Below are 22,987 nucleotides of genomic sequence, written 5' to 3'. Positions count from 1 at the left end.
ACAGTCACAACTGCAAGTCAGAGAAAAGACCTCTTAGCTTAGTTCAAAGGGTTATGCTGTGAAGTTTGGAATCAGCCCTAAAACTGCTCAAACTGTCATCATCTACTGTATCAGATATGTACAAACCAATTTTTGAGCTCATACTCTCAAGTTTCTTCAGCTTTACCATACACAAAAATAATGACTTAGAATCAAACAGTTGCCAGAACCTTAATGTGAACTCCCAAATCCATACTCAAATGTTAGAAGATCAGGCCCAAGGGAAAAACAGGTCAGCAGCTTTCACTGAAACCTCTTGCCAAAGTAACCTGAGAGTAGTTAACCCGAGACCTTCGCAAGCTTAATGGGCCATGAGACATGTAAAGAGAACCAAATTCCTACCAAGTGCCTGAGTCTTTGCTGCTCCATATGTTTTGAACAGACCTGGAAGCCAATAATGGAACAGGAAGGATGCTTGTGCCAAGTGAGGTTTACAATAAAGTGTAGTGAGGGGATTTCGGTTGATGTTGCAAACAGACTAAAAGCCATTGAAACTTCTCTTGGCAGGACGATTTCAATGTCCTTTCTTTGTCCCTGCTCCCCAGTGTAGAGCCCTGCCAGTGGTGAGCGTGCACATGGGGCCTTGGCACCAGGAGGGTAATAAAATCCTTGTCCAGGTTATGGTCCGTATTTGTCCTCAGCTTGCCCCTCCCTCTGTAACTCAACACTTCTCCATTCCTGCCCTGTGGTTCCTCATGCATTTCAAAGAGGAAAAGCTGTTTATCAATCTCCTGGCCACTCATCCAGTAGAATTTCTCTTACTTTTTGCAGCCCTGGTAGGATGATCCCATAAAAGGAGTAGAGTAATATCTGTAACTCATTATAATTTCTGTGACAAATTAGCATCTTCAGAGGAACATAAACAACAGTTACCTGAATAACAAAGACAGCAGGGTTCATATTCTTTCTCCCCTGCATGCACTGAAACAAGAGGAGTAAACTTGCAGCATCCCACCTAAGACATCTCAAAGGGAGTGCAAAGCAATCCCTTGGTTTTGCTTTTTGGATTCTTTTAGGCAGAGGAGAGCGACGCTTTCTATCAAAAACCAAGGCTGCATTACTCACCAAAGGCACCTAAACTTTGCCAACAAATGCTGTGTATTTATGCAGAAAATTTTAACAGCAGAGCATTCCCAGAAAGGTGCTAGGCAGAGATGAGGCTTTGATATTTTTAGATTAGGTAGATGATCAGTTGACAAGGTCACTTGACAGGGACACAAACACATGACAGACTGCACTGGCAAGTGTCCTGCGCTCCAGAAATTCTAGCAGGCACTTTGTTATCCTTTTGGAGGAGTTCTAGGCTGTAGATCTGGCTTAGCACACAGTAAATCAGACTTCCCCTCCAACTTTGAAACTAGATTTGCTGAGTGATATGGGGCCAACTTCATTATTGTATCCTTTTCCACTTCCCCCACAAGAAAGGGTATTGTGATACGTAAATTTCTTTTAAAATGCTTTATTAATGAATCTCTGAAAGAAAGGAAAAAAAATATATATAGAGAGAAAATATTTACTGTTCCCAAGGAAGGCTTAGCAATAATTTCTTGGACCTCCTGCTCTGTCCAATGACAGAAATTGTTGTCAGATTTACACAGCTGGCCAAGATCTCAGAATTGATAATTTGTCACCTGACAAATGACACCTGCGTGTCATTTCCTGCTGTTGCTCCATCCTATGTGCTTCCTTTTCCCTTATATTATGTGCCTTCAGCTACCTGCAGGTACTTAAAAGGTAATTTTCTTCTAAGGAGTTAAAGGCACCTTACAAGTGCACTATCAGTTTCTCTCTTTAGTGCACATCTCAGGAAGATGGCATGCCTGTATCATAATTAACATAGCTGCTAAATGGAGAGGATGAAGGGTGGTTAAATGACAAACAGAAGGTGTGTCTGTTGAGTTTATATACCAGACATTGGGTTGGGTCAGTGTCTGCTTACACAAGTTTGCAAGCTGCATTGCAAGTTTCCTGGTAGATTACAACTGAAATACATTTGATTTTCCTCAGAAGCCTTTCAGGCCTTACTTCATGTTCCTGGAATTACGGAAAAATTATTATGGCCTTGATTCAGTAAAAAGATTTCAGATGTCTCTGCAACACAGATTGCAGCATATAGTACATGGAGTGACACCTGATTAAAACCAGTACTTGATACTTGTCAACAATATTTGATATAAGCTACAAACGTGATCAAAAACTTGATATATACTTGATATAAATCTTGAAACTGCATCTTGTACAGTTGCAGTAAGGTTGATAGTGCTTGTGACAAGGTTGTATCACCTTTCTTGGATGGGATCCATCCTGTTGTTATGCATCTCAGTGTAAAATTTTTTGCTTGTTCCTTTTTTTTTTTTTTTTTTTTTTTTTTTCCCAAGAGATGTTATTTGCTAAGCTAGAGATGATGTAGTAGAGAAATTGCACTGTGTGTTACAAGCAGCCCAGGAAGACACAGATACTGAAAAAGGCTGGGCATACGTGGGACACCAGTGTAGGGAACAAATTTGGTATTGTGTACTGCAGGAATTGCAATACATTTAAAAACACTGATAAAAATTGAGATAGGGAAGGACCTGGATTTACCAGTTCATCACAGCACAAGCAATCAGAACCTGTGATTCAGCTTCCCTAGCAAGGACTGTGTAGAGCTCTAGAGAAGCCCCATCTGAAGGACCAGTTGCTTTACTGGTTGGGGAGCATTTGTAGCATCTGTGTCACGAGAGGAAGCCAGAGGAGCTCAGCTCCCTGACTGTCACAGAACGGGGGATGAAGGGAATAAAATTCAGCACTCTTACCATTGTCAGTGTTATATAGGAGATACTAATGTGAAAGGACCCAAAGCAGAGGAGCAGGTGGATATGAACTGGCCATTTTACAGGAGAAATAAGACTCCTCCTGACTATTTGGGAAATGTGATTCAGGAACAGCCTTCTAGTGACAGTTTAGGGATTAAAAAAACCCAAACATTTTCAAACAGAGTTGATGTCTACCAGAAAAATTGAACTTAGTCCTGAAAAACCTATTGATGTGATAATGTTCTGAAAACCCCCTGCTTGCCTGACATTTAATTGGCTCTGTCAGATTTCTGCAGATGTCCAGAAATGTCCCTCTCTGAACACCTCAGTGTCCATTTTCCAAAACATGGATTAAGAAATGGTACTATCCCACACTTAAAGTCTGAGTAAATAGCATGAGAGCACACATGAAGGAAATACAAAACACAGCACAGCTGGACCTTTCCTTTAGAAGAGAATGGAATAGTTACTGGAGTCACAATCACATTTTTAATGAAAGAAGACTTCTAGAAACCGAGATGTGATTTCATCTTTCTTTTCAGCTTCTTCCTTCCAGGTGAACTCGAAGTGGTTCAATCTCACACCTTCTTTTTCCCTAAATAATGGGAAGCAACTTAAAAACCAGCAGGATTTGGATTAGGACACTCCCTGCTCTGCTCATTGAAATGGTGAATGAAACTGAATGGCCCAACAAGACAAGTGGCTAGAGAGTAAACTTAGAAGTGGGAAAAATGGAAATACGGCCCAGTGCTTGTGGTGCTCATTTAGAGGCAGAATTATGGCTTCAAGTCCACTCAGATTGAAAAAGAGTTTGAATTCTGCTCACTTCATGGCAGTGTTTTCTATAAATAAAAGGTCTCAGAACATAAGGTGCACTCCTAGGTGTATTTGGAAAGCATGAACTCCTCTTGGACTCTTCTGAGATGTTATAACATCCCATTGTTATGATGCAATGCTGCATGCAGGTAGCTAAAGAGGATTTCTGCAGTCCTGGGTGAGGCAATTAAATTCTGGAGGATTTCAGATGTGCTGTTCTCTGTTTTATTTTCATAGTCGAGTTTTGGGGAGCTCTCTGCTGGGCAAGGCAATTGTTGTGAATTCCCTTCTGAGCTACTCAATCTCTACCAGCATTGCAGGGTGAGCCTAATGGGAACTCAGGGATTTGTGGGGACAGACACATACAAATGCCAGTTCTTACAAATTTTAGAGGAAATCTCTCCCTTTTACAGGGAGCTAGACCCTACCTGGATGTGTTCAGATGCATTCTGCTCAAGAGGAGTTGAGGTGAAAATGATTTAGAGCGTATCTCTGGCCTGCCATGCAGCACTACACAGGAATATCTGAACTGTTGTTTAGGAAAATAAACCCGCAGAGCTGAAAGCACGAGGTCTTCAGAGTCTTAAAGATTATGAGACCTCCAGAAGTCCACCAGTATCTAACACTTAGTTTTGATGCATCATTCAGCTGGTACTACCAAAACTCTGCCAGATGATGCTGTTCTAGACTTCACATGGCATTTACCTGCTTTGCTAGAACTTCTTTCTGTAAAATGCTGGTGGAACACAAACACAGAATTGTTTGCGGATTGAAATTGCAACCTGAAAGCAGATTATTCTATCACCTTCCCGTTATAAGCCTAGTGTTATTATCATCAGGAATTGTCATTAAGTTTCAGTATTAAACGGAGAAGATCATGCACTATGACTGCTTGCACAGGCTGGCACAGTGGATCCCTTTGAGCCCTGGATAATCGGGGTGATTGCTAAACCCGCGCCTCCCACGGCCGGGGAGCGCTGCCGCCTCCCGCGGCCCGCCTGCCCGGCACATCCCAGATCCCTTCCTTCCCGACCTGCGGATCCTCCCGGCCGGCTGCCGGCACCGCAGCTCACCGACCCGACCCACTGTACCCCAGTGTGCCTCACCGACCCGGACCCCACTGACCCTCACAAACTCCGGACCCCACCGCGCGCCGAGCGGCTTTGGTGGGCAGAGCGCACTCCCCTGGACCGCTTCGCTCGGAGCGGGGGTTCGGAGACAGGCGGGGGCTGCCCGAGGCAGGGCTCCGGAGGGTCCGAGGGCCCCCACAGCTCTCAGGGCGCCCGAAGGGAACGAGAGGCGCGGGACCCGGGGCGCGGTTCGCACCCGCGGGAGCGCGCCCTGCCCAGGGCGGGGGTGCGAGGAGGCGGGGTCTCATTTGCATCTGCCCTCTGATTGGCTGGAGCGCCTTGTGCCACCGAGCCGCGGCGGGGGATTGGCTGCGGCGCGGCCGGCGGCGGGGGCGTGGCCGGCGTGTAACGCGCAGGGCGGCCCCGCCGAGCGCGCTCAGTCGCCGGGCAGCGGCCGCCGCCACCGGAGCGCCCCTGTCCCCGCCGGCCACCATGCTGGACCGCGAAGGCGGCTGGAGCGTGTCCTTCGCCGGCTGCGGCTTCCTGGGCGTCTACCACATCGGCGCCGCCACCTGCCTGCAGGAGCGCGCCCCGCACGTCATCCGCGACGCGCGGCACATCTACGGCGCCTCCGCCGGGGCGCTCGCCGGCGCCGTCCTCGTCGGGGGCGGCTCTCTGGGTCAGCGGCGGGGCCGGGGCGAGCGGAGCGGGGCCAGGCGGGCGGCGGGGCGAGCCCCGGGGCAGGGCCCGGTGCGGCGGGCAGGGCGGGCGCGACCCCGGGGAGCGCTCGGGCAGCGGGGTTCCTCGGGCCGGGCCGGCTCCGATTCTCTGCTTCTCTTCACCCCTGAGACGTGTGTCCGTGGGTGGAGTTAAATCCGAACGGGCGCAGGGAATGTGTTGGCGATGCCCGGTCCGATTCCCTCGCTAGTGTGGCCGAAAGGTCGGGCTTCCTCCCGGGCGTCAGGGGCTGCTCTCGCCGCCGCTGTCCAAAGTCCGGGAATTAGCTGGGAGAGCGGCAGGCGGCCGAGCCCTGAGCCTCCGGAGCGAGTCGGCCGGCCCTGTCATCTGCTGTCAACAAAGTGTTTGCGCTTCATTGGGAAATAGAGCATCTCCCTGCACGTGAGGTGGCCGGGTGGCTTTATCTTGCTTCCTCCAAAGCTGCTCCTTTCTGGGGTGAGGCTAAGAGAGTTAAGGTCGGGGCTTAGGTTAGCTTTAACGTGCTTTTCCTCTCTAATCTCGGCACGGTGTGTGTTGCAAAGGTCGCTTAGGTGTATGATTAGAAATAGTGGATTGGTTAAAATCACAGATTTTAATTGTCATTTGGTTAATAGAGGTAATCTTGTGTTGCGTTTGTGCCGGATTAAAGATGTTAGTTTGAAACTAAACGTAGTGTGCTTTGTGAAATGCACATTCAATTTCTAGCAGTAGGAAGAATGCACCCTTTATTTTTTATCTATTTAGGGCTCATGAATGTACATTTTTCTAATGAATTAAGCTCAATAAAAGCTATCAAAATATCAAGGTGTTTAGGATAGCAACTGGATTGCAGTTTAAAAGACTGTATGAAATATCTGTAAATCTGAAAGCGATTTTATCTTTATACTAAAGAAATCCACTGAGTCGTGCTTGTCTAGTTCATGGCTCCACACTGATTGTTTTTGCTAGCAGCACCCTTGACTGATTCAGAACTAGAGGATTTTGTAAACTCAGATTTCGTCTTAGAAGAGGAGGAGAACAATGAGTACCTCTTTTGAATTTGGAGAGGTTTGTGGGTTTTACTTTTAACTTTCTGAGGACAAAATCCACTGACTAAAGTAAGCAGAAGTTCTCCGTAAGTGCAGGAGAGCAGTGCTTGTCCGTGCTGCTTTAGGCACTCAGCTCTAGCACATAAGCTTAATTTCTTCAAAGCTTTAGCAATAAACTTGTGCTGCTTAATTTAATTTTGCTGCAATGTCTGAATATGACACACTTGAGTTATTATGAGCCTGCTATCAGCTTTTAAAACAAATCATAATTTTCCCCAATAGCTGGTTTTTTAGAACATACCCAGTTTTAAGTCTTAAGTCATTGTAAATGATTTGAGAAGGAAGCTGCCTTAAATATTTAAAGCACACTCAAGCCCAGAAAATATATATTGTTTATTTGGCAGTATGAGTTAATAACAGCTTTTGAATGGTTTAGCCCTTTAGTAATTAAGAGTTGTAGGTTTCAAACTCCTACCTTTCCCAATTATGACCAATTTAATTTGCCAACTGAGATTTTTGATTTTCTTTAATAGAATATGTGTGTGGTCACTGTCCAAGGTAGCAGATTCCACGGGCAAGTGTGTTTCTACTGGAAAAAAAAAAAAGGCATCACTTGGGAATGTGGGAAGACAACTCAAAACCATCCACATTCTAAAATGTGTAAATTGCTGAAAATTGACAAAACTAATAAGGTATTCCCATGCTAATTCTTTGAGTTTCTAGCTGCTGGTATTTTGTGAGCTTGTGTGAAAGGAAAAGATGGTAAATAAGGTCTAAAGAAACACTGTTTTACAATGATAGGACATGTTGTGTGAGTTTGTATCGTATGCCTCTCTTACTCTGATATATTAATGTGCAGTATTTGTGGTTACTGCAGCTAGAGGTGTAGTAAGTCCTGTGGGTTTTTTTCACAGTTGCACTTTACTGTGGGTAGAGAGAGCCCAGCTCTTCCCAGAGGTGAGCACGAGGATCAGAGGGCAGCAGGCACAAACTGGAAGCTGGTCACTTCAGATGAGGTGTAAGGAAAAGGCAGTTGCTGTGAGAGTATAAAAGAACAGGTTCCCAATGAGGTTGTGGGATCTCCACACTGGGACATGTCTGGGGCTGTGCTGGGGCACACAAAACAGAGTGTGCAAATCTGTGAGCAGGGCTTGTGGCTGGAATTGAAGAGTGTATTTCATTTCTTGCAATCTGGTAGCCAGATGTTTTAAGTGAAGGGTTTTCTCTTTGATTCAGATTACCTGCTGGATAGGTGGGGAGTATGTAGAACTTCAAATGTGGATAAGTATAATCATTATCTATTGAATGGGGAAGAAAAGTGTACTTTTATTAGACTGACAGAGAGGTTTCTCTCATTAGATTTGGGGGAGGTTGGGAAGCTTAGCCATGAGTGTTGTTTTGAGGATGAAGTGCATTCTTGGCTATTCCAAGCTGGAATGTTAAAATTGCACTCCTTGGATGTCCTGGAGATTGTGATGGTGCTGTGATCATCCATTCCAGTGGGGCACTTAAAGAGAGCAAGTTTACTGGAGGCTGTGAATATATAATGTCAGGTTTTACTCTGTGAAACAAATGGATAGTTAATGAACAATTAAAAATAGGAATGCGGAGCTATAACAAGAAACAGTTCACATTTATTAGGAAGATTAATTTCTTTAGCTGTCTTGTGTTTCAAAAATAAAACAGACGGACCAAGGCCTGCCTAAAATCCCAGTTTGACTTGAGCTCTAGCCCTTAGTCCCTTTTGGAGAAGTTCCTGTTTTGGGATACACCAGCCTAAGAAGTAACTGTATTTTAGTCATGTTGGAAAACAAAGGGAGAAGGAAAAGAAGTTGGACTACTTTGAAGTCTGTTAAATTAATAGCAAAAAGCTTTGTAAATTTTCAGTGTTTTAATATCACATACTCTTAGATAGAACTTTTCTCTCTTTCTCTTTTTTTTTTTTCTTTGATTTGGAGCCCTTCCTGAGTTTAAAATAGGTTAAAATAAACAAAATATGTCAGCTCTTTTTTTTCCATTTTTTTCCTATGAACTACTTCAAGCATAGAAATTCTTATATGTGGAGATGATAGGTAGCTGCTAAATCAAATTTGCATGTATTTGCTTGCTGTTAGTTTGTATTTTAGAACAGGCAGGTGATTTGCTTGGTGCATAGGTTTTCAAAACTGTATTTATTTTGGAAAAAGTAGTTATTGCATATGCTCCAAGACTTCTCTTCCTGGCCAGAGTTCTGGTAGTTCAGTATCTCAGACTCCTGCAACATGTTTTAAGGAAGTTATGAAGATTGAGCATTGCTAAATAAAAGAAAGTGGGGGTTTGTAACGAATATCTGGATGCAGGGAAAATTAGAACTGCTAGAACTGCCTGATTCTGCTTTTGGAAGTAACTTTGTCACTTGTCAGAATGTGACTTGTGCAATTTTTTTATTTGCGTGTAAAATGTGTTTTACAAAGGTAAACATATATTTGACCATGAACAGTGAGCTGTGGCTAAATTGTTTGCTGTCTTCTGGGGTGGGACGTGGTGTCAGGCTGCTACAGGTGGTGTCAGTGCATTTGTGGCCCACGATTTCCCTGTGTGAGGATGGAATGAAAGAATTGAAGTAGTAAAGATGGAGTGTGTCTGGTACTAGAGATACTTTAGAGATGCTCTTTTGACATAGACTCTTGGTTGAGAATGATAAATGTTTAGTTATTGCTATTTGGGGGAGGGAATAACATTGTAGAAAGGTAATATTTTTGGAAATTAATATGAGCTCAGAGGCTTAAGCAGAGTTATTGCCAGTGCAGTGCTCACATTTAACCTGATAAATTAAATTTTGTCTGTTCTAGTAAGTTCATATATGTAAGTTCTGAAAATATTTTCAGAAGACCTTGTAGCCTATCACTCAGGTTGATAAGGTGTTACTTTGACCTTCTCACCCTCTCCTCTACCAAACTGACAAGCAATTTCCTCCAAGTGTGCCGTGGAGAAATACCACATTCTAAGTTCAAACGAAGGTGGATGAGCTGCTCTTCCTCCTGTGACTGAATGTTGAAGGGGTTTTAGTGTTCAGGAACGGCCGTGTCTTCTGTTGTGGTTTGAAGTTCCCAAACCTAGATTTAATTGGAGAAAAGATTATTATGTGTCTGTTACTGTAAAAATGGACCTATTTAGGTGGAGACCAGTGTGATGTATTACGGATTTCTTCCACATTCCTTTTCCACTGCTTTCAAAACTTCCCTCCTGGCATTCCTACCAGATCACACTTCATGCCCCCTGTAGTGTGTTAATGTATCAATGAGGAGAAATGGTGCCCTGAAACCTTAAGTTTGGTTTATCTTTTTTTTTTCCCCTCAAAAAATGTGTTTCTGGAATGAATAATTTCTAATGCAAGTATCTCATGTGGGTATTTTACACTTAGAATCTACATCTTAATGACAAGTAAGTAGCTTAATCTTCACCAGGTGATCTTTTTGAAAGTTTAAAGTGATTTTTGTCTCTCAGAAAACTCCTAAACTCCTTAAACACGTTGGACAGTTACTTAATCTGTTAAAAAGCTCTTGCATTTTCATTCTAGCAATAAGAGAGAAGCTGGAGCTCTAGATATGCTTTATTTTATCCAAGTGTGGGTTGTCCTTCTGCTGTTAAATGCAATGCATCTTCTTTCCAGCTCAAGCTTGTGCAGATGTTCTGGCATTAGCCAAAGAAGCTAGAAAGCGAAATCTTGGTCCTCTTCATCCGTCCTTTAATGTGATAAAGATAATAAGAGATGGGCTGATGAGAAACCTTCCAGAGAACACGCACCAGCTGTCATCGGGCAGGCTGTGTATTTCACTCACCAGAGTATCAGATGGCAAAAATGCCTTGATATCTAATTTTAACTCTAAAGAAGAGGTTATACAGGTATGTTTATTTTTGGTAACTTTTAGAAACATCTGTAATCCTGGGTCCCTTTAACATCACATGTTGGGTTTCTGCTTTAAGCATTTAAGGTGTTGTTACCCTGACAGTGGTTTAAAGAGAAATTCAAGGTTTTTTACACCAGATTCACATACTGGTTTTCTCAGTCAATGTGTCTGTGAACTGTTTTAGGGAGGAGGTGCAAGGGATCAGTCATAAAAAAGGATAAATGCCTTAAAATTCCAGTGGATTTAATGAAACTATAGCCTTAGAGAATAAGAATTATTTTATAAAGATAAATGTTTATGTCAGTAATGGAACAGTTAACATTTAATTTTTATGGTCTCTTTTTCTTACAGGCTTTAATCTGTAGTTCATTTGTCCCTATTTATTGTGGCCTCATTCCACCATCATTTAGAGGTGTGGTAAGTCTCTCTTGTTAAGATCTAACAATAGTTTTGGCTATTCGGAAAATATTAAGAATGCATGTGGGTTTTTTTGTATCCTACTGTAAAATAAATACCTTCATCATAGCTTCTAGTACTTTGCAAACTGCAGAAAAAAAATACAAACAAAAAAACAAAACAAAAAAAGGAACACAAAATGTGTGGAGGATATTATGTGTATTTTAACACGCACACATTGTCTTTCTGTCCCTCCTCTGCCCCCTAAAATTCATTAATAAAAGAAAAAGATATTATAAGATAAGGAGTATTTAACCTATGGATAAATATTTATTGAAGGAAATGATGCTCTTTCACCTGCACAAACTTACAGGAAAGTCAGCTATAATTCTTCAAAAAAATATCTTGTAGTATAGTTTATTGTATATCTTTGTGTTCTGGCTGTAGGGAGATCTGTCTTACATCTAGATTAAAGTTCTGTGTTCAGTTAGATGCAAACAAAGCTTTTTAATGCCAGGAGGCATTCAAAAAGCCTCTTAATACTTCATGGCTGTACCGGGCTCTCTCAAATCCCCCCTTACAGAGACAAAAACTGCAGGAAAGTTGGCATGGTTTGTTGTAGGTGTTATAATTACAGGTCTGGAAGCAGATCTGCATTTCAAATCAAGGCAGTGACATCGGTGGCTTTTTGTTACCCTGTTCTATTGACTTGCATTTGCTTTCCTTCGGGAGGGAAGAAAGGAAACTTTAAAAATCTTTAACAGTGGTTGATTACACCCTGTTCTCAAGGCAATTTGCAAGTATTGAAAGGTAAAGAAAAGTCATGAAATGTTTTTTTTCTTCATGCTGAAATTTAAGCAAAAGTGATTAGAACTGTATAGAGATTTTCTTTATCTGTACTTCTAAACCTTGTATGTCTCCTTAAATTCTTCCAGATTAAAGGTGTTATGAAAAACAGGACGTTGGACTGAATCCAAGGTTTAGGTGGATCCAGGCCAATCTGGCTGCTCAGTTCTTGTCACCAGACAACAATGTTATTTTAAAAGGCTTAGTTCAGAGTACAAAGCCATACAAGTGATGCTTTATTTGGCCATATTTTGAGGAAAGGAAGGCATCATTCTATTCTTTGAATCTTTGCAATTATTTTGATACAATTTTAATGCTTAGGAGGCATTTTGGGATGTCACTTAGTAAGAATACCACAGTTAGGTATGCTTGGCATGACTCCTATAGGCTTAAGCACAACAAAATGTTAAAAATGTAAACTTTGTAGCATCTTGCTGTTTACTGCTTGGCATTCCTGCCTGTATACAGTAAAACAAAGGCTTAAGGGTAACATTTAACAGGTGTATCTAAGTGCCAGTCCAAAAGCTTTTGGGTGTGGTGGCTTTTGTTTGGGTTTTTTTACTCCTTTCAAACACATAAGCGGTTTTAGATTTAAAAACTGAATTGGAGGAACAGCTGAGCAGATACTCCACATCATGAAAATCATTTAGATCAGTAGAACAGTGGCACCTTTTAATAATTTCATGAGAAGGGTCTTCCTTTGCCAGACCTGTTGTACTTTATTTACGTCATGAACGACTTGGGGATTTCACTTGTACTTTAGTGATTGCATTACACACCTAAAGTTTGGCAGGAGCTGCATGCTGCTGGGTCCAAAGGGTATCCTGGGAAGCTGACAGGCCATGAGTTGCCCTCTTCCTAATTCCTAATATGTTTCTCAGAATGGTCAGGGCATTCTGCTCCTGCTGCTCCTGCTCAAATCACTGTTGTGTTACATGTATATTTAATAAGGACATACAGCTTAGGTCTGCTGGCCTGTTAAGAAGGAGGAAAATGCAGCCTCTGAACCAGCAAAGCTGGTGGTTTGAGAACAAACCAGTTTCCTGTGGCCCACTGAAAAGCTGGCTGCTGTGAGCGAGTGGAGGGACTGTCTGTAGCCACTGCAGCTGCTGCACTAGACAGTAGTTACCCCAAAACAGAGAACTTTGGGCTTGAATCTTAAAATGTTCGAGGTGGTTATGCACTAAAAGTACACAAATGGGCCATTCAGTGTGAAGGAGACAAAAGGATAACCTGGATCTTGCACACAAAGCACAACTGATGTCTGTGCCTTAGCAAAGTTTCTGAAGCACTGTTCCATTTTTACTCACACCTCCCTTATGTCCAAATCTTTTTTGATGCTTTTCTATCAAATTCTAATCATGAAGAGCACTTTTTAAGTTAGAATTGTTTAGTATCTTGGAACTTGAACTTTGAAGCACAGAGCTGTTTTTTCTCTGCGCATTGTGTCGGATTATCATCTTTAAAAAAGCATACAGAAAAATCCCAAACTGAATATGCTTGCACTGCCCATGGAACTGTAGGTAGGAATGTTTATTGGCATTAGAGAAGAGATCATGCCACTCACAATGTTTAGCTTGGGAGCACCAAGCTAAAGTTGCAGCCTTAAGTGCTATTTAATTCTTGCATGGGTGACTCTGCTGCTCAGACATTGTCAGCCCATGAGACGTGTTGTTCCTGTTCCTTTTTGTAGCGCTACGTGGACGGAGGGATCAGTGACAACCTGCCTCACTATGAGTGTAAGAACACCATCACAGTGTCCCCATTCGCTGGGGAGTGTGACATCTGTCCCAAGGGGAAGTCAGCCAACTTCCACGAGATGAACGTGACCAACACCAGCATTCAGTTCAGCCTGGGCAACTTCTATCGCTTAACACAAGCGCTCTTTCCACCTGAACCCAAGGTCAGTCCCTGCCTTCCTTTGCCTCATCTCCCCACATGAAAGCTTCTGCAGAAAGTTGCAGTGTCTTAGCATTCCATCCAGTCACACAAACTTCTCTCGGGATGTATCTTGTTTCTATTTTTTCCTGTTTTGTCTATGTCCTCCTTGGTTTTAGTCTCTCTCAGGCTAAAAATGCATATCCTGCTACTGGCTTTCAGTGTTTATTTGGGAATTATCACATCATTCTATCATAAAATCAGCACTGGGAAAATAACAACAGTCAGTTCACACTGTGCCACAATGACACAGACTCCGAGCTTCAGAAGGCTGAAATGACTCCTTTATTTTTGGGATGTGTCTCCCTTATATACTGTTTTACACAGACCAGTCTGATTGGTGACAAAAAGGCAAACCACTTCAATCACATTGGTCAGACCAGAGGGACATCAAGAAGTCCCTCCTAAGAAAAGGGATGAAAAACAAAGTATAGTTTACAAAAACACTTCACTTGTTTACAGAAAATTCCCTGGGAAAAGAATTTCAGAAAACCAAAACATCTCAGGCGCGAAACCAGGGCTACAGTCAGTTTGTAGTCCTTTCATGTTTACCTGCTAAGAAATTAGAAGACATTCTAAAGTTTCATGGTTTTGTAAAGGTCTTTATTGATATTTGGCACAGGCAAGTTGCCTTTAAACTTTGCTCATTGCTGTTAGTTGCAGATCTGAAGAGAGAAATGCTTTTGAATTGATGTTGGGGAAATTGGAAAAAAAAAATAAAACCAGACCTTTTCAACTGGCATGGGATATAGTATAGCAAAGAAGCAATTTTTCTGTCTGCTGCAGATATATTTTAACTGAGGCCTTTTTGACCACTTCAAGACAAATTTTAAATTCTACTTATGCAGGCTTTATTTTTATTTTTTTTTTACTAGTACCCCTGTGTAGGTGAGCTCGCATTGCGTCTAGTAAAAGGTATTTTCATAGGGAAGATAAGTCTGCGCCTGAGCATCAGAATTGCACAGCTAAATTTTCAAAGCTTTGGAAAGTGAAAAGCACTGGGAGGGAAGGATATTCCAAACACCCTGTTCCATAGCTGCTAGCAGCTTCTGAAGAGCCAATCAAGGAAACAAGAGGAGAGGGAAGTCTTCCAATCTGTTTGAAGGCCATCATTCAGTGCATCTGTAAGATAAATTAATATACCTGATCAGATATGCATTGTCACAATAGCCGTATTAACCCAAATCTGTTGTATTCCAGCAGTTGTTAAGGTGGCTTTTTTCTTACAAGAGTGGAAGATGGATGAAAGTGGCTTTTCATTCTGCAAACTGTTGATCTGCAGTTGAAACTTCTTTTTATTTGTCTGACTCAATAACTCTATATTTGCAGGTACTTGGAGAGATCTGTGAGCAGGGATATTTGGATGCTCTTAAATTCTTGAAGAAGAATGGTATGTTAAACTTTTAGATAATTATTGATTATATAGTCTTAACCTGAGTTTAAAAAACAAACAAAAAAACTTCCAGATCAAAACAAACAAAAAGGGTGAGAGGGTTGTGTGTAGCTAAGAAGGACGTTGATCATCCAGAATTTTGGAGGGATCATGATAGCTTCATTCTTGTAAAATTGCCATAGTTATAGTTCACCTGAGGTGCCACACGGAAATTGAACTTTGGGGTTTTGTCAAATCCATGTGAAGTAAATATTAAGTGAAATTTCCAAAGAATTCCAGTTCTAGGCAGATCATATTATTGCTTACCCTTGTCCTAATTGTGCAGGATGGGAATAGGCTACTGCTTCCCATTCTGAAACCTGTATCTTCTATTGCCTCCTCTCTGCTGTCATCCAAGTGAATATTCTGGTAGTCCAGAAGTGGGAGCTGGCTAACAAAAATAAAAACATGGTCACACACAAACCCTCTGTGTGAGAAAAGACTTTGGAAGATGACAACTTACAATGGAGCAGTTGTTGGCACCCAGATAAGTTTAGGAAGAGGAATTACGACTTCTGCTACTCTACTCCTAGAATTCTAATAACATGTTTTATATTGATAAATATTATTGCTTGGAAACAGTAACTTGATATTAGGATGTGGTTAACCCATGCATTAAATGTGCCTGGGCCCTGTAGTCTTTGGATGCAGAAGCAAATTGGTACTGGGTGAGATCAGAGGAATGGGAATGGAAATGGGACTTTTGCACTATTACAGATGGTACCAGCTGCAGGATGTAATGCAGTCATTGATGTACTCTGCTGATGCCTGGTTACCGAATATCAAACTGTCTTGAAAAAATTCTCTTCACTAAAGAGCCTCACAGTTCTGCTTAAGAGCTTGATTTTCCATAATGTAACTATTTTGTATTATTATTATTTATTCAGAGAGTCTTGATTTATAGCTTTTACCAGGTGCTTAAAAGCACAAGTTCTACAAAGGGCTTCTGCTTTGTGGTTGCCTGTGCTGAGCTGACTTCTGCTACTGTCCTGCACCCATAGGTTTCCTGTGTGCAAGTTTCCATTTGACACTAATATCTGACATTCCCTGCAGTTCTTCCTTGGTCTCTCTGCCCCATTGTCCTGCTTTTCACACTGCTAATCCTGTGATCAACTTTGTTTTTATTCTGTCACAGGGTTGTTTTGCGTCAAGCCTAATCAGTGATAATTATAACCTTTCCAAGGTCATTTATTATGCATTAGCTTTCATATTAAGTTATTTCAGCTGTAGGAATTAATTCCCCTCCAATCTGTGACACTTCTGACACTTCAAATATTTTCCTTTGCTAAATTCACTATATATTCTTTTGACATTTGTCTTTTACTAGTACTTGCAAGTAGGATATAGGTTCTGTTGTATGCAGGTATAGATTCTAGTCAAATCTGGAATCTTTTTTCATATGTAATTTATATACTGATTTTTCTGGAAACCAAGTGTATATACACTTCTTGTGTTTTTCTCTTTGTAATCATGATCCAGTACTTGTGCTAGTTATCAGTGCCATTTAATTGGCACCAGTTTTGCAATGCAACCCACCTTGATTTAGATCTGTACTTTGGATACAACTCAAAAAAAATATTGTAACCTAGTTGCTTTCTTTTTCAACCCTGTTCTAGCAATGCTTCAAAGTAATCACATGATACTTGCTATGTCAAATTTCCCAAATATCTGATGTGTTTTAGGTGTTTTCTTTGAAATACATATTAAATCAGTTTTCCTCCTCTCCTTTACATTCTTTACTTCCTTGCAGGAAAACAACACTGGTAAATGACTGTATGTTTCCAGGGCAGTTTCACTTAATTGTTCATTTTTTCCTTTTCTTTAGAACCTGTTTTAAAGTAAGACCTAAACCTTCAGAAGAGCCATCACTGTGATTAAACTTTTGTGGGATTCTAAGAGGCAGGTGCATTTGACATGGGGTAGATGATGATGTTCCTTCAGGACAGGTCTTCGTTCAGACACACAGACCTCAGGTGCTGTACAGTTACTCAGGAGACCTGTGGATCAAACCTAAGTGAAAGCTCTTGACTCTTTCAGGTATTCTGAATGACTCAATTTATATCCACTTGTCCTTCACAAAAAAAACCCCTCATGAGGCTGCACAACAACACATGGACCATGCAAAGAGAAGAAAATTGACAGAAAATAACAGAGTGGAAACTTTGAAAATGACCAGCATAAATGACCAGCTAAAGCAAAATCCATGGCCTTTGGAGAAGAGCATATTTGAGAGTCTACCTCCCAGACTTCGTAAAGGTGCATGCTTCAGGCTGTTTCCTGTAACTCTGAGTGGCAAAGTTTGATTTTTAATTTTTTTTTAACATTAACTCTTAGACCTATTGCTTAGAACTTCAGGATACTGTTTTTTTGTCCCTGGATAATGTTGTGGCATGAGTCTGTGTTCCCATATTTTAAAATATCATAGAGGAAGTTTATGGTAAGGGTGCCCTGAGATTAATTCTTTCATTTTCTAACTGAGCCTTATTCAGTAACACTTGATAATGTTGTCTGGATATTACAGAACTCTGAGAAAGTTATTGCAACTGCTTTCAGATAGTGTAACATCTTTTCCCTAATAACTATTCTTAAGCACTGCAGGAAGCTTGTAAAGAACAGAATGGACTCTATGCTCAGTTCTCTAAACTCTTCCCCATGAGGGTGATATCCTACCTGATGCTGCCATACACACTCCCAGTGGAGTCTGCTTACTCGGTTGCTTTACGGTAAGGAACTTGTAAAGAACTCTTTCAGAATTATCATCAGTTTGGAAATGTACTCCTTGAGAGCTTATTCAGTGTTGGAGGCATTCTGGGACTGTAATTCAAGTGGCAACTATCAAAAGACCCATTATTTTTACCTACTTGATGTGTCCTTCTAAAGCCTGTGTAATCCAAGGCTTGATAAATAGACATATCAAGAAGATTCTTAAATAACACACTCATATTACTAATAGCTACCTTGTAATTGCTCAAAAGAAGCACCCTTAGTTGTGCTTTCCAGGATTACATTCTTCATTACTATATTCTGCAGGGGTATCTGAACTCTCCACATCCTTCTTGTGCTTCTTTCTGAAGTCAGGAGTGAAATCCACTGTTTACTCACCATATAAAATTCTCTTACCATTTTGGTTTAGGTTGACTGAAAGTTGTGCTCCTGAAGCAGGAATTATATGATAAGTTTCAATTCTTGTCTAAGAGAAGTTCTGCTCAATGAGTGCACCATGAATCCTAAGCTTTGGGCTTGCTTAAGAGAATTCCAGTCCTTGAGCAGCAGATGTCATGACTATTGTTAGAAAATTTTGAAAAATCAATTCTGGTAATCTAACCTTACAGAACTCCAGTGAAGTATTTTCTATACCACTGAATGGGATATTTCTGTGCCATTTTTGGTGGATGGGGAAGAAGCATGTTTCCCCAGATTTCTCTTTGGGGTTTTCCTCCTTGTCCCACTCTGATGTAGCTGACTACTGTTTAGGGTATCATAAGGAAAAGAAGTGCATTTTGGAACATTGTTCTTGTTTTGCCTTCTCTTTGTTCTCCCATTGTGCTTTTCTTTTGTTCTTCCTTCCTCTTCCACCTTGCTTGAAACTGGCAGAAAGTTCCTACCATGAAGGTCTTTGGGACAGGAATATTTTGCAGGATTCCTGTGCTGGTCACAGGGTGTGGAATGCACACACTGGTCAGCCACTCAGAAATGCAGTGATTTGTGCTGCCCCTTTTCTTAGCCTGTAGAAGAGAGATGAGAGTGCTAGATGGGAATTCAGAGAGATTGTGAAGAAATGGACACCTTGGTTAGGGGAGTTGATCTGGGGAGAAAAAAGCTGTTTTGGATATGGGACAGGGTGTGCAAAAATATAACTCTGATTAAATCTCCTGCTTACAAAAGCTGTGTTGTGGTTTTGCCTGCAGTTTGGTGAACTGGTTTCCTGACATGCCTGCTGACGTTCGATGGATGCAGGAGCAGCTTTTTCGGATTGCTGCCACAGTTTATGCCCAGGCTAAAAACAAGCTCTTCTGTACAGCCAGGTAAAGTGCACTGCTGCTGCTTGCAAATGACACAGTTTTAGAAATTCTTTTTTCTTGAATAACACTAGTTGGCTTTTGAGGCATCTCTCTGAGCAAGAAGTGGAGTTCTTGGTATATGTTTGCTATTCATCCTACTGTCCTCTCCTCAGTTACTTGATAGCAAATATAATCCAGTGTCTTTTCTTCCTTCTTTTCTTAATATTTCTGTTTCCTTTTCACAATGAATTTGGTGATTGTCACCTTGCTGCTTTTACCCTTATTTAGAGGTTTCTCATATTCCAGACTTTCCAATCCTGAGTCTCTTCATCTGAGATAAGCTTTGGGAAGACACAGAATCACAAGTTTGTCTCAGAAATAACTCCTAAGAAGGGTTCTTTTGTCCTGGCATCGTGATTAAACACAAACACTGTTTTACTTCTTGTGAAAAAGCAGCTCAAGCTGTGTGGAAGTGTCTGTGTCTGGCAAGTTGAAGTACTTTTATTTGTGACAGGGGTTGTGGCATGTCGTTTTCTTGGTTTTTTGTTGTTTGGGTTTTTCGGGTTTTTTCCCAAAAAGACTGCAAGAGAGAAGAGAAATTTAAAAAAGATAGGGTGTTCTTGGATAAAACTTCGGTTTCCTGTTTCTCAAACTGGAAAAGGCCAACCTGGTGACTCAGGTGCTGGTTTAGAGTGTACACAAGTTCTCTTCTAGTTGTCAGGTTAGTGATAACAAGCTGATTGTAAAGTGGGATGCAGAGATGACCTTTGGGAAGATGAACAACTGTTTTTGCTCCTTGTAGACATGACAAAAATGCCATTGAAACCCTAATAATACTTTTTTTCCTTCTTTTTAAACAGGAAAGACAATTATGCATCACTAAAAAAATGTCAGACTGTCCCATCTACTGTGGAATTTCGTTCTTCATACTGCCACCTTAAAATGCCTCACTCTGCTGCACACATTGAGAGCTGGCTCTGGGAATCCTCATGCTTCATGCACTCAGCTATGAAAAATGCTCCTGCTGATATCCAGGAGCAGCCAGACTTAAAGTCCTATCCTAATTTCCTCCCAAATCCTGAGGAGTCTGCGTTGGAAATAGATGTTGACTCTTCCTCAGAGAAAAGTTTCCAAACTGCTCCAGAGTATTAATTGGGAAGTAGATTCCGCAGTTTCCAAAATTGAAATTTGGCAGAGAAAATGAAAACCTAGACTAGGGATCACTTTGTTTGTTGCCAATAAGTTTTGGGAAATTGCTTGTTTACAGCTTCCTGACAAATCTGCCTTGGGAATTTTACTGTTTTAAGGATTATAAAAACAGTGGCTGCTATACTAAGTAACAGATTATAGCTCTGTCCAAGCACCAGCTCAATCATCTGTACTAAGATTTGTAGTTAAACAGTGTCTCTCTAGAAAGAAATCTTTTTAAAAATCACTTTGAGCAAAACAATGTAAATTCTGTAAACAAATTGTTAGACAAACAAGCATGGACAACAGTACATTTTTTAAAATGTGATTCTTAATATTATTTGTTAGGATTACTTTTATAGCACTTAAATGAAATTGGATTTTTACTCCCTTAAGAGGAATACACAAGTGAGTTTCTTAGTGGCCTCCAGTGTCCATTTGCCTTATATTTAAACATACTGCTGTGTTGATGGAAAATTGTCTGCACAAGATACTGTAGGAACAGTATTATTCTAGGTTGTTGTCTGTATTCTGCAGTTCCTGTTGTGTCTCTTTCCCTCCTGAAATACTTCAGGCGAAAATGAGGTGAGAAATGAGGCACCTTCCCCTGAAGCATAAACAAGTGCAGTTTCAGTGACTTCAACGGACTTTCTTTTTTTTGGGGGGGACTTAATATAAAGACTTAATACTTGATGAAGTATTGAAAAGTAGGTAAAATAGTGATTGTGGTTAGTAGCAAACAGTATGTGGAGAAAGTGTTAAATTTTACAGAAGATGTTAACAAAAATCAGTGTATAGCAAGTGGGGAATGATGTGTAGGTTGTCTCTCTAATTGTTGCCCAATCATTTTTTTATTTTTTCCCCTCCAGTTTCAGAGAGTTTTCTTTCCTTCTTTCGCTTCCTTGTTGCTAAAGGAAGAAAAAGGAAGGTGTCCCTCCTCTCTCAGTGAGGTAGGATAAGCCAAAGGAAGTTTCCCAAGATTGTCAGGAGCAGCAGAAGCATAGGACTTGGTGGAAGTATCAATATTCAGGGAGCTCTGCAGAGGTCTCAAATAATAGGTTGAAAATTTAGCCAAATCATACCTCTATTGAGAGTTGGCAGCTAAAACCATTTCCACTACAAAGGTTCTGCATGATTTTAACAAAGACAATGCATTAGTAGATGAGAGCATCTGGGAAGGAAAGTGATGTTAGGATTAATTACTCTCCTGATGGCTTACCAGGTCTTGTGCCATTTTTACGTAGAAGGAAACAATACTGGCTTTAAAGTTGATTTGGACATGTGTTTGGGGGGAGCATGTGACCGTGGGAAGCTTCTCATTCAAAAGAAGGAATTCTGTGCAACCCAGGGAAGAGCTGCTTGAGAGCCTCTTGTCCAGGGAGAGGGGTTGGATTGTGATGCTCAGGAGCTGGGACATGGGAGTGTGAGCTTTGGGAAAAATATAGCACTTGAATTGGGTCTGCCTTTCAAACAGTCTCTCAGTTGTGATTTCCCTAAGCTTGGAGTGCTGCATTTTACAAGATTCAAACGGATTTTAAGCTTGGGAGGAAGTTGAGCTCTCTATTTCCATACTCTACAAGGCTGGTGCTACTTTACTTCAACTCTTCTGTTCATTTCTTGGGTGTATATATTGTCAGACTTGGAAAAAAAAAAAAAAGTTGGAATTGTTACTCTAACTACAATTAAAATATACAAGATATGTTTTAAATTGTCTTCATTCATTAGTTTACCAGTTTGTGTTAGAATTGAAGCAGGAATGCCAAGTTTTGCTTTGTGTCTTTGTTGGAATACTTCTATTAACTCCATTTAAATTTACCTTAACCACTTTTTCTGCTGGGCACAGCTCCCATTTTGTCTCCTTTTCCTAAAATTAAAACACAATCTCTTCTGTTACCATGGTCTCTGAGCTTTCTTGAGTGGAATTCACCCTAGTGCAAACTAAATCAGAATGTGTTCATGTCATTGATGGTTCTGTGGTTTTTTTTGAGAGTACTATGAAGTTTGAGGGATGTTTGTTCATACTCCAGCTGGACCTGAGTGTCACCTTGATTTAAAGTTTTGTGAGGGTTTTTTTTTTTTTTTTTGGTGGTGGTTTGTTTTTTGGTTGTTTTTTTTTTTGGTTGGTTGGTTGGTTGGTGTTTTGTTTTTTGGGGTTTTTTTTTTACTTTTTTTGGGGGGGAGGGGGTTTGATGGGCTTTTTGTTTGCATTCTGCAATCAGTTATTTTACAAATACCTTGTTGCATTTAAACAGAAATAATTAAAACCAGAGAAAGTTGAGTCTGAAGGCAGAAAACAAAGGATGTGTTGTTTCTGAGCTAAAACTAACTTAGCAGATAACTAAATAGAAATAAAATAACGATAACCTATTAAATAATAGAAGAAAACACTATTTATATTAGAGTTTATATAATAGCTATATTATATAATATAGTTATTAATAACTATAATTATATATAATATAACAATAACTATATAATAACTATAATCTATAAATACATAATACAAATATAAAAATGGAAGTATAGAAATATCTAGAGATAGCAACTTAATATAATAGTAATAGTAATTATCACAGTACCAACTCTTTTAAGTAATTTACAACACAGAGCTTTCAATTTTAAGTGCCCAATCTGCTTTCCCGGGTTTGGGACAAATCTCGTGAGTTTGGGATGAGACAAACACGTTGTTCGGGGTGAATCTGTGGATTAAGGGTGAAACAAACACATGGTTTGTGCGAATTCCCGGGGTTCGGGCTGGATTCCCCGTGTCTGTGCGAACTCCCCGGCTCGGGCACAGCTCCCCGGGTCTGTGCGAATTCCCGTGTCTGTCC

General features: G+C 40.8%; 1 protein-coding gene across 1 annotated transcript; it reads left to right on the top strand.

The window, feature by feature from the left end:
• The first annotated feature begins 5,212 nt into the window (after positions 1–5,212).
• On the top strand, positions 5,213–22,118 carry LOC136361577 (patatin-like phospholipase domain-containing protein 2). The gene is made up of 9 exons (XM_066319590.1): positions 5,213–5,399; positions 10,118–10,350; positions 10,707–10,772; positions 13,291–13,500; positions 14,865–14,925; positions 17,005–17,223; positions 17,558–17,690; positions 18,876–18,992; positions 19,829–22,118. The coding sequence occupies exons 1-9, from the start codon at positions 5,213–5,215 to the stop codon at positions 20,118–20,120; spliced, it is 1,518 nt and encodes a 505-aa protein (XP_066175687.1). The 3' UTR covers positions 20,121–22,118.
• The last annotated feature ends 869 nt before the right edge of the window (positions 22,119–22,987 follow it).

The sequence above is a fragment of the Sylvia atricapilla genome, chromosome 5 (genome assembly GCF_009819655.1).
Source record: "Sylvia atricapilla isolate bSylAtr1 chromosome 5, bSylAtr1.pri, whole genome shotgun sequence".
Lineage (NCBI taxonomy): Eukaryota > Metazoa > Chordata > Aves > Passeriformes > Sylviidae > Sylvia > Sylvia atricapilla.
This window is presented reverse-complemented; position numbering and strand designations above follow the sequence as displayed.